We start from the raw sequence: 13,075 nt of genomic DNA on the forward strand, positions 1-13,075 counted from the left end.
ACCCAGGGTTGTGACCCTGTCCGCATTGTGCCAGGATGTCATGTGCCGTCTCCACCTAAACCACTGGAGTGTTTCTCGTACAAAATTGCTGGCCTGCTGCCATGGGTTTTGGACGGTTATTGACAATGAGTTCATGAGTGTTGTGTCAGCCTGCCTACAGTGTGCTACCCATCAAGCAGCACCTTTCCCCTCTCTTTCTCCAAGACCCCCCCCCCCCCCCCCCCCCACCCAGTGCCCCCGGAAGTGTATTCATGCCCATTTTGCTGGTCCCTTCCTTAACTCCTTTTGGCTTGTTGCAGGGACACTTTCTCAAAATTTCCTTACATGTTTCATTGCTTGTCCACATCCACGGCAACTTAGGTCACGGCCCTCGCAAAGATTACAATTTATTCTTGCACTGGACAATAGCCTGTAATTTGTGTCTCAGAATTTTGAAGATTTTTGTACAAAGACTGGCATTTGGCACATTATGGCCTCTCCATTTCATACTCAGTCCAATGGTGATGCAGTTCAGATGGTCCGTATTTTCCAAACTTCTCTGCAGTTCCTGTCGATACTGCAGTTGCTGCCTTTGTCTTCTCTGCTGCCCCTGTCAACGAGTGCCTGCCTGGATATGGACATGGATATGATGCCTCTGTCGCTGGTGTTCCCTTACAGTCTCTCGTGGGGACCTGCCCACACCAGTGTCATTTCAGACTGTTTTCTCTTATGATGGCACGACACCTGCTCCAGCAGTCGTCCTCTTCCAATGAATACATAGACATCTACATGATGAACATTTATCCCCCAACAGGGCAAGGAGAGCACATAATTAAACAGCGCATGCCTCCATGGCTGGCCTAAAGAGGCTGCCTCACATCAACACAGATGGCGCAGCAAGCACTGCGCTGTGTGAAAAACAGCATTATATAAACTGGTGCACTGGGCTCTCTGTCACTCTAAAATTTATAGGAAAAATTTACACCTCATTTTCAAAATGTGCCATAAATGATTCCTTGGTTTTGTGTGGCTATACTGATTACTAAGTCGCTCAGTGTCTTAGTTACGTTCCTTCAAGTGTACGCAGATTAAAGTTGGTTGGCGGGAATTCTGGTATTGTGTTTGTCCAATGTTATAATATGTTCCATTATTTCTGGCCTTCTCACAGTGCCTTGAAATAATCTGCACAGTTTTCCCACTTCTTTATAATAGGATATCACAGCCTTTCTGTTCCTGTCCTTGGCAGTACTTAAGAACAATTTTAAGATACTTTCTTTGGAGGTATCTCCGTTCTACTTGTTTAATGATAAACATAGTACACAATCAGTAGCACATTGAAAGAATAGCAGTGCTATTTGGATTAAACACAAAAATTAGAATGACATACCAACCAACCAATACAAATTTTAAAAAAGCAGTCTGAAGGCCTTCCCTGCAAACAGCCGGACTAGGACTCAAGCTTGGACTTTCTTCTCATTGCAAACAATGGCCTTAATCATTAGTTTCTGCTGAACGAATTGTTGTTCTTGCCTCTTTCTCAATAATTCATCTATACAGTGAGTGGTAGTCTTGACTCATGTTTTATTCCATAAGGGTTTTCTATTATTGTACACATTAGAAAATTGACAGAAATAATCCCCTGGCATTCCAATGGAACAAAATTAGTACAAAACAATAATATGAGGGGTAATATATATTCATACCTTTATGTCTTCTTCATATTGAGCTCTCAAAAGCTGTTCCAAGTGCTCAACATCATTGTGTTTAAAGAACTGTATTGTACTTCGAGATGCATCAAGTCCTTTCTGAATAGCGAAATTCACACATTCATCACTGAAATTATAATGTGTAATGAGTGACATTAGTGACATGTAGCTAAGTGTGCTTTTAGAAAATAGCAATCAAAATTAAAAATTCAAGAAAGGTATAAGCAGTAGCTGCTCTTCATAGATTTTGGCAAAATGAAAACAAACACACACATACGTATGTTCATGGAAAGTCATACTTTTTCCAACAACATGCTTATTTCTTTATTTAATGTGCATATCAATAGTTTTGACACGTCACCTACAAACTGTAATTACTGGACAGCCATTCTGTCTCATAATTTTACACTTCTCTCAAGTGAGTGCTAATATTAATTCTACCATAACTTGAAACATTCATTTTTAGTGTTTATGTTAAGATATTCTTCAATGACTTGGAAGAGTTACCCAATTGAAAGTTCTTTAATTCCACCTACAAATTCATCACATTGCCTCCAAAACAGATAATATGTTCTGGCAGCTGCAATGAGTGAATCTTATATACAACATTGAACTTGTTGCAAAAATGTGTAAAACAGAGCATGTAGTGTAGATACGTCTTGCTCTACTCTTTAAATGACCATGTAATAAATTTTAGTGAACAAGATAAAAAGTAATTCACCTTCCATTTCACCACAGTTCACAGAGTTAATTCATCGACTCTGATTTTATGTCTGAACCTTTCCTTCCTGGTGTACCTAATAGTAATAGCATAGAAAGAATCATGCTTTCAGGAGATTTATAATCAGAAACAGAACATTTAAAATGCAAATGACTGGAAAAAATTAAAACACAATGCTACTTCTTTATAATTTATTACTTAAATATTATGAAGTACAGGATATAGGAACAATGATGCATGTTGATGGAATCTGGCAATAAAACACAATAATTAAACTAAAACAAGAGCTTTGCAGATATAAACCAGAGTGCCTATTTCATGGGGCTGAAACGATCCTTTTAGTAATCAGGACAAATCACCTGTAATCATAATCATCGTCGTCATCACCACAACCACCACCACCACCACTTTACAAATATTAAGCTTCTTGACTTTTATGGCGTCGTCGAGAAATTATTTCTCCATCCATCTTTTCAGTGGTCAATCTAGCAATCTCACACCATTTGGGTGTAGTGTAACATGGATTTTGGGATCTTCCTTGAGCTCATTAGATGTTCAGAATATAATGTGTGGTGGGTTCCTCCACCAAATCTTCATTCCTTTTGTGATTACATTTGGTATACTCAGCTGTCTGTCTCAAGAATTTCATTTCATAGGCTGTTAAGTCTTTTTGTATCTTTAGCCTTTATTGTCCAGGTGTCCTGCTAATAAGGTCTTTCCTTCTCAAACTATCTGGTAAGTCCCCCCTGATACGAGGTTCTGGATGACTTTCCTGAACTGTACCCTTTTACCTAAACCAATCCAGTCCTTTTCCTTCACCCCTCTTCCTTCCTCTTCAACTCTTCTTCCAGAAGAAGGAGCCACTGTCTCTGAAAACTTGTAAAAGTTAAATCATTGTGTGTGTGTGTGTGTGTGTGTGTGTGTGTGTGTGTGTGTGTGTGTTTTGGGAGTTTTTATGTATCTGGTTTGGCCATTGTAGTGTCAATGGACACTACACATCAAGTAATGACCTGCCAGCCAAAATAATATTTGATAGATTTTTAAATGCATTCTTGACCCTATTTAACCATAGTATTCCCATAAAGAAAATCAAAATAATGGATGTCAGCCACAAATCCAGATCTCAAAACAGACAAAATATATGGTACACTAAACAGCTGACAGATCTAAAGAAACAAGTTTTGTTACTGTACAACATATACAATAGTATGAAGTCTGACTATGCCAAATCAGCCTATGTGGAATACACGAATGAATACAAAAAAGCCATCCTGCAAGCCAAAAATCCTACAATGCCAACAGCATACATAATTCAACCAATAAATGCGAAACCGCTTGGAAAGTAATTAACAGTGCTGCCATAGATACTAAAAAAGACAAAATTAATATCCCACTTCAAACACTCAATGAGTTTTTTATTAATTCAGTGAAAGAAATAGGAGAGTCAATTATCAAACCAGACATTAGTCCATCAGAGTTTCTCTCCCAAAATTGGGGTAGACAGTCACTAAATACAAGCATGCTAACCTTCTCTGAAGTATTGCCTAAATTTGTACAATGGGTCATAAAACAACTGAAATCATCTGATAGCTTAGATATATATGGCATATCATGCAACCTGCTAAAAAAAGTGTGTGATTGCATTCTGTACCATTTAACCCATTGCATAAACAAGTGCTTACACTAGGTATATTTTCCTGATGAGTTAAAACTGTCTAGCATCGTCCCAGTATACAAAAAGGGAGATAAATACTATCCATCTAGTTATACGCCTATTTCAATAGTACCCGCGTCCTCCAAGGTAATAGAATGCATCATGTACCAACAATTATCATCTCACTTTGAGTATCTAGGAATAATTAATGCTACACAATACGGGTTTAGGAAGAATCTGTCGACCATTGGTGCAATCGACACGGTAGTCAGTTACATCCTCAAAGTTTTTGAGAACAAAGGCTTTGCTCAGGTCTCATTCTGTGATCTAAGCAAGGCCTTTGACTGTGTTGAGCACACGCCACTACTAGAGAAACTAGAATTCTACGGTATCAAAGGAAACAGTCTCAGACTATTAAAAGCTTATCTCAACAACAGTAAACAGGTAGTTTGTGTTGGTAAGGAAATGTCAAACATAGAAAATGTTAAAGTAGGTGTGCCTCAGGGATGTGTACTGGGCCCCTTCCTGTTTCTGATAATGATCAATGACCTCCCCTCGTTTATTAGATCCACCACTGTATTGTATGCAGATGATATGACTTTTCTTCATAGCAGTAACAATCTTAATGATCTTAAAACCTGTGCTGAAAATACACTCACTCACGTAGCAAATTGGCTGAGAGCAAATGGTTTCCTGCTAAATGAAAATAAAACTCAGCAGATAATCTTCACTCTAAGAGACAAGCCACTATCTGATGACCCTAGTTCTGTTAAATTCCTGGGAGTTTATTTAGACGAAAAGTTATCCTGGGGCCAACATGTAAACTATATTAGTAGTAAGCTATCTAGAGTAATTTATTTATTAAGACAACTCAGAAATTGTGTACCTGAAACATACATCAGATCATCTTATTTTGCATTTTTCCAAAGTATAATATCCTATGGTATTATCTTGTGGGGTAACTGTAGTCATATACATGACATCCTATTATTGCAGAAGAAAGCCATTAAGATAATTACAAATTCTTCACGTAAGGCTCACTGCAAACCCTTATTTACTAAACAAAAAATTATGACAGTAATAAACCTCTATATATGCAATGTCTTAATCTTTACGAAGAAGAACCTACAAGATGTGAAATGTAGAGAAAATGTACATTGTTACAATACAAGAAGCATCAAACACATATACACACCTTACCACAGATTATCAAAATCAATAAATAGCTATGAAGTCACAGGGCACAAACTATTTAACAAGCTGCCACATGCTATACAGGATCTTCCTGAACATACATTCAAAGAAAGTCTGCATGAACGGTTTGTTGCCCACCCGTTCTATGATATCATTGAATTCTTCAACTGTAAAATGCAGTAATCCAACAGATGACTCACTGTACATTTATTGTAACGTAAGTTAAAATATTTCAGAAATCAATACCTTATCACACTGTATTATAAATTGTATCTTCATTTGACGTTGTCAATTGCTGTAATGGCCTAAAGACAATAAAATCTTTATTATATTATCCTTTCTTTTCTCAGACATTATTATTATTATTATTATTATTATTATTATTATTATTATTATTATTATTATTATCCAATTACAAGGTCTTATAAAGGTGTGTTTTGTGGCATTCCAGGGCTATGGAAGGTTTAATCACATTATTAATGACTCCCATTCTTTTCGTATGCCTGGTTTTTCTCAAACAGACCTTACCGCATATTGGGTATTTTCCGCAGAAGCCCATAGTTTTCGTTTTTTAGGTTTTGATGTCCATGCTGTATTGCTTGGAAATAAATCTGTAAATAGTGTAGAGAACACTGCAGGTCATCCTCTAAAGATCCTACAAGAGCTAAATCAACTGCAGAAAGTAGTAAGAGATCTAGCTTTGTTTTTCTGTTGATTTGAATGAATCCGTATGGCATTTGTCTTTACTCTTGGATGATTTTATGCATAGAAATAATAAAAAAAGTGTAGTGAAAGGCCACATCACTGTCATTCTCCTGCATATAGTCTGCCCCACTCTGATAATTTGTCCTCTTACTTGACACAAATCAAATCTGTTCAGTAAATTTTGTATCTACTATCAATAAGTTGCTGGGGAATATGATCATCTACCAGAAACTGAAATATTTTTTTTTCTATTGTCTTTATCAAAACTTTTGTGAAGTCAATGAAGGCAATGTGTGCTTCTAGACTGAACTCTCCATGTTTTTCTATAAGCATTTTCAATGACAAATAGGCATCACAGCATGACCTTCCTTTTCAAAAACCAATTTCCTCCTCACCCATGATGGTTTCATATTGTCTGTATAATTATTTTTCATGATGTCGGAAAAAATATTATATTTCAAGTTCAATAAGCTTATTCCTTGGTAGTTATCACAATTTTTCAGGTCTCCTTTTTTGAACATACGAATAAAAATTGATTTAGCCAAGCTGTCAGGTATACGTCTCCTGACCAAATCATACTGAATAAGTAATACACACGTTAAGTGCAAATAAGAAAATTGAGAAATATGCCTCATTTATATGGATATGATAAAAACATAGGATAAAATTTTATGGGAACATAAACAGAATCGAAAAAACCAGATTAACTAGACAGGATGCTGAATTCTATGAAAGTCACAGTAGAGCTGAAAGTTCAGGAAATAAAAGCGGATCTGTGCAGTAAAAGAAGATGTGAAAGACTGAGGTGTAACTCAAAATGGCATACCAGGCAAAAGAAATCTTAGTAGAAAAATCGTGACTAGACACTTAGCCTGGTAAAAAAACAAAAGTAGACTGAAACTACTTGGTCTGATAATAGAAAAAGAAGCCATTTTGAGAGATTATAAGTAACATGAGCACAAAAAAGGCCTAAAACAAAACTTTGAAACGTCCTTTGATGTACACTGTGTGGTCCAGTATGGCCAATGTGTGTTTACTGAAACTTAAATTTCCATTAACGATTTTGTATGCATTAATGTTATATAACTATGATAATGGCAAGACCTGGATGGAATATAAAAATGATGGAAGAACTAAAAAAGATAATAGGAATTTTGTAATTTCTTATGTTGTATTAGTCCGATTTGTGCAATTTTGTCTTTGTTGTATCTGTAATCATGGATGAAATGTATTTGTAAAGTATTAGTTGTATTGGACATTTAGTCTATTTCAGCTGTCAAAATGTTACATGTGCTTTGGTAGTACCAGAAATTAAGTTATCAGCTTCCATATACGCCAGACATAGCCCCATGCGACTTTTTCTGTTCCCAAAAACCTCAAGAAAACCTTGAAGGTCCGTTATTTAAAAAGCATAGACAAAATTAAAAGCACACTGCTGAGAGAGCTAAAAGCTATCTCAAAGACTGAGCTCCTGTAGGTTCAGAGACTGGACAAAGCAATAACATAAATGTATAATATCTACTGGGGTCTATATTGACAGGTAACATTGACGTGATCTGCATCAAACTATACACCAGACTGAAGACCACAACAATGATGAAGACAACAACTATAACCAACAACACTGACGTAGATGACCACATAAAATTCTTCCCAAAAAAACAAAATTTCCTTTTATTTTCTGAACACACCGTATATATGTGGTACTCATCTGTTGACAGACACATAAACACGACTGAGAACGTTGATGTATTGGTGTCCTAATTGTACTTACACTGCTCAACTGGGCCTGAAAGATTAGTAACACTTCAGTCTTGTTTATGTGCCTAATGGCTACTCAACAACTCAATGTTCAACTATGAGCTCTGCTTTCTTCTTATTTCTTTCTTTAAGAATAAAAAAAGTATTATTTGATTTTTGAAAAAAAAAAATTTATTCATTTACAACTAAGTTACCCCACTCAAATAGCGCTTTGCACAGTCTCAATGTTCCAGTTATATGGTCACCTTAACTCATTCAACTTATGTGCAACGACTATGTTTCAAAATAATTGCAACCACTGGTTATAATGCCTCTGGATTACCACAGTGTGCTCTGTTGTGTGAACACATGAAAGTGAAATTATTTGCAGGAAGTAAATTTTATGGTCATCCCTCGTAATTCAACTGTAGAGCATGCCAGAAAAAGATATTTCCCCTATATGCACCTACTATATATGTTTGCAGAATTGTCAACATTTGCCAAATAATGGAGGCACTACCCAAACATACATTCACTAGAGTTGAAGGATTTCTGTGTTGAAAGCATAGACTAGTTCTGGCCAATCTATCTAAACACATTACAATCTCTTCTTACAACTCACACAAAAATTATATCACCACGTTTGGAATAAGCAGGTATTGCACTCGCAGCAGTTGAAAATCCATATGAATACACAACAGCATCTTCCATTAGCATATAATCGGCTAATTTCTGCTCAAGCTCGAAGTGAACATCTGGAAGAAAGTTAGAAAAAAACCATTACCACAGTTAGAAAGTGACAATGAATTTTCAATTTTACCATATAACTATATGCTGCAAGTGTTTGTGATCAGGTTGTCTGCCCACATACATGCAACTTAAGTTGAATTCGCTTTTTATGGCACACAGTCCTATAAGCTGGTGATGTCCTGGGCATAAAGTGGCAAATCTGGGGGAAAGACCATTGTCAAAAATGGTAGTGTAATAAATCTTTGATAGTGCTTAGTGAATAAATTCCTTCAATATATTTTTGTTTCTGACAGAAGAATTAAACCGTAAGTGATGTAATGAACTGTATAGCACACTTTAAAAACAAAAATACAAAACATGGAAATTGATTTTCTGACTTCTGAGATATCACAACTGACTAAGACAGTGACGGTGATAGTTTCTATGTAGCAGATAGCTCCACTTGCGGTGACCTGGATGCCAATTGTTATACCAAACACGTCACATAGTGCTGATGATGCTGCAGGAAACGCATATCCAACCAACTGGCTGGATTGGCAGTTCATACCTCGCCACTGAAGCCTATACTACGCTGATACCCAAAACAACTGTTAACTCACTTTCTGGATTTTGAATTGATTATGAAACACTGTGTGTGGTGTTGCTGAAGATGATTATGGCTTTTATTTTCACCTGCACCAATTAGAGCACACATTACTTGCATTCTTAACATTTGCTCTGTATTATGTTTTCAGCCATAGAAAGAACAGACACCACACATTCATATAACTGATTCACCCTGATGGGCAATGAACCCACAACCTTCAGTGCATATGCACATTTACGTTTGGCCTCCAGTGGGAATCTAAAATTAGTGAGTATGGAAGACGTGAACGGGGACTGCAGGTAGATGGTGCTAGATAGGAATGCGTGCTGGCCAGGGAGTGTGCGAAGACAGTCCACAAATCTGTTATACACATTGTGTCCTGGTGGTAAAATGGTTAATGCAAATGCCTACTAAGCAGGAGATTCTGGGTTTGAGTTCCAGTCCAGCACACATTTTCACTTGCCGCTGCTGATTCCGCATAAAGTCCCAATGCAGCTGATATCATTAGCTCCTTCCCTTTCCTCCACATCGTACTGCATCTCCAGCAGCAATTTGGGCAGCAGTTCGCACTACAGTGACACAGCAAACTGTTACACATCGTTTACTTCAAGGCCCTGTGGCGTGCATCCCACTGAGCCTGAACCACTACCATTTGTGACTTCAGTGGTGTCAAGCAAGAGCTCATTGGAGGGCAGGGTGGAGGTCTGTTGTGTTTTCTGAAGTAAGCTGCTTCTGTCTCAGTGCCAGTGATTTTTGTGTTCTTTAGAATGAGGTCAGTTGAGGGCTTGCAACCAAACTGTCTGCTTGCTAGACAAACTGGACCAACACCTGGAGTTATGGTCTGGGGAGCAATTTCATGTGACAGCAGAAGCACTCTTGTGGTTATCCAAAGCATCTTGACTGCAAATTTGCACGTCAATTTGGTGATTTGACCTGTTGTGCTGCCATTCATGAACAGCATTCCAGGAAGTTTTTCTAATGGGATAGCGCTCGCCCACATACTGCTGCTGTAAATCAACATGCTCCACAGAGTATCAACACGTTACCTTGGCCTACTCGAGTAACAGATCTGTTTTCAATGTAACACATGTGGGACATCACTGGACAACCACTCCAGTGTCGTCCACAAACAGCATTAACCGTCCCTGTCTTGTCCGACCAAATACAACAGGCATGGAACTCCATCGCACAAACCGACATATGGCATCTGTACAACACAATGCCTGTACAGTTGCTTGCTTGCATTCAACATTCTGGTGGTTAAACCGGTTATTAACGTACCAGCATTTCACCTTTGCAATGGTGTATTTTTCACTTACATTAACCTGTGATCTTGCAATGTTAATCACTTAAATATGTTACCTCGACAAATGTTGTTGTTGTTGTTGTTGTTGTGGTCTTCAGTCCTGAGACTGGTTTGATGCAGCTCTCCATGCTACTCTATCCTGTGCAAGCTTCTTCATCTCCCAGTACCTACTGCAACCTGAATCCTTCTGAATCTGCTTAGTGTATTCATCTCTTGGTCTCCCTCTACGATTTTTACCCTCCAAGCTGCCCTCCAATACTAAATTGGTGATCCCTTGATGCCTCAAAACATGTCCTACCAACCGATCCCTTCTTCTAGTCAAGTTGTGCCACAAACTTCTCTTCCCCCCAATCCTATTCAATACCTCCTCATTAGTTACGTGATCTACCCACCTTATCTTCAGCATTCTTCTGTAGCACCACATTTCGAAAGCTTTTATTCTCTTCTTGTCCAAACTAGATATCGTCCATGTCTCACTTCCATACATGGCTACACTCCATACAAATATTTTCAGAAACGACTTCCTGACACCTAAATCTATACTCGATGTTAACAAATTTCTCTTCTTGAGAAACGCTTTCCTTGCCATTGCCAGTCTACATTTTATATCCTCTCTACTTCGACCATCATCGGTTATTTTACTCCCTAAATAGCAAAACTCCTTTACTACTTTAAGTGTCTCATTTCCTAATCTAATTCCCTCAGCATCACCCGACTTAATTTGACTACATTCCATTATCCTCGTTTTGCTTTTGTTGATGTTCATCTTATATCCTCCTTTCGAGACACTGTCCATTCCGTTCAACTGCTCTTCCAAGTCCTTTGCTGTCTCTGACAGAATTACAATGTCATCGGCAAACCTCAAAGTTTTTACTTCTTCTCCATGAATTTTAATACCTACTCCGAATTTTCCTTTTGTTTCCTTTACTGCTTGCTCAATATACAGATTGAATAACATCGGGGAGAGGCTACAACCCTGTCTCACACCTTTCCCAACCACTGCTTCCCTTTCATGCCCCTCGACTCTTATAACTGCCATCTGATTTCTGTACAAATTGTAAATAGCCTTTCGCTCCCTGTATTTTACCCCTGCTCCCTTCAGAATTTGAAAGAGAGTATTCCAGTTAACATTGTCAAAAGCTTTCTCTAAGTCTACAAATGCTAGAAACGTAGGTTTGCCTTTTCTTAATCTTTGTTCCAAGATAAGTCTTAAGGTCAGTATCGCCTCACGTGTTCCAACATTTGTACGGAATCCAAACTGATCTTCCCCGAGGTCGGCTTCTACCAGTTTTTCCATTCGTCTGTAAAGAATTCGCGTTAGTATTTTGCAGCTGTGACTTATTAAACTGACAGTTCGGTAATTTTCACATCTGTCAACACCTCCTTTCTTTGGGATTGGAATTATTATATTCTTCTTGAAGTCTGAGGGTATTTCGCCTGTCTCATACATCTTGCTCACCAGATGGTACAGTTTGGTCAGGACTGGCTCTCCCAAGGCCGTCAGTAGTTCTAATGGAATGTTGTCTACTCCCGGGGCCTTGTTTCGACTCAGGTCTTTCAAACTCTTCACGCAGTATCTTATCTCCCATTTCGTCTTCATCTGCATCCTCTTCCATTTCCATAATATTGTCCTGAAGTACATCGCCCTTGTATAAACCCTCTATATACTCCTTCAACCTTTCTGCCTTCCCGTCTTTGCTTAGAACTGGGTTGCCATCTGAGCTCTTGATATTCATACAAGTCGTTCTCTTCTCTCCAAAGGTCTATTTAATTTTCCTGTAGGCAGTATCTATTTTACCCCTAGTGAGACAAGCCTCTACATCCTTACATTTGTCCTCCAACCATCCCTGCTTAGCCATTTTGCACTTCCTGTCGATCTCATTTTTGAGACGTTTGTATTCCTTTTTGCCTGCTTCATTTACTGCATTTTTATATTTTCTCCTTTCATCAATTAAATTCAATATTTCTTCTGTTACCCAAGGATTTCTATTAGCCCTCGTCCTTTTACCTACTTGATTGTCTGCTGCCTTCACCACTTCATCCCTCAGAGCTACCCATTCATCTTCTACTGTATTTCTTTCCCCCAATCCTGTCAATTGTTCCCTTATGCTCTCCCTGAAACACTCTACAATCTCTGGTTCTTTCAGTTTATCCAGGTCCCATCTCCTTAAATTCCCACCTTTTTGCAGTTTCTTCAGTTTCAATCTGCAGTTCATAACCAATAGATTGTGGTCAGAATCCACATCTGCCCCAGGAAATGTCTTACAATTTAAAACCTGGTTCCTAAATCTCTGCCTTACCATTATATAATCTGTCTGATACCTTTTAGTATCTCCAGGATTCTTCCATGTATACAACCGTCTTATGATTCTTGAACCAAGTGTTAGCTATGATTAAGTTATGCTCTGTGCAAAATTCTACAAGGTGGCTTCCTCTTTCATTCCTTCCCCCCAATCCATATTCACCTACTATGTTTCCTTCTCTCCCTTTTCCTACTGACGAATTCCAGTCACCCATGACTATTAAATTTTCGTCTCCCTTCACTACCTGAATAATTTCTTTTATCTCGTCATACATTTCATCTATTTCTTCATCATCTGCAGAGCTAGTTGGCATATAAACTTGTACTACTGTAGTAGGCATGGGCTTTGTGTCTATCTTGGCCACAATAATGCGTTCACTATGCTGTTTGTAGTAGCTAACCCGCACTCCTATTTTTTTATTCATTATTATA

At 38.1% G+C, this 13,075-nt stretch overlaps 1 protein-coding gene across 3 annotated transcripts in view; it reads right to left on the bottom strand.

Moving 5' to 3' along the window:
* Positions 1-13,075, bottom strand: part of LOC126260939 (serine palmitoyltransferase 1-like) — a 151,714-nt gene that overhangs the window by 68,037 nt on the left and 70,602 nt on the right. Inside the window, exons 5-6 of one of the 3 annotated variants that reach the window (XM_049958445.1) lie at positions 8,322-8,454; positions 1,683-1,812 (exon numbers count right to left, since the gene is read on the bottom strand). In XM_049958445.1, the coding sequence (XP_049814402.1) occupies positions 1,683-1,812; positions 8,322-8,454 (263 nt within the window). The other 2 variants (XR_007546667.1, XR_007546668.1) reach the window with 2 other exon arrangements.

Source organism: Schistocerca nitens, chromosome 5 (genome assembly GCF_023898315.1).
Source record: "Schistocerca nitens isolate TAMUIC-IGC-003100 chromosome 5, iqSchNite1.1, whole genome shotgun sequence".
Classification (NCBI taxonomy): domain Eukaryota; kingdom Metazoa; phylum Arthropoda; class Insecta; order Orthoptera; family Acrididae; genus Schistocerca; species Schistocerca nitens.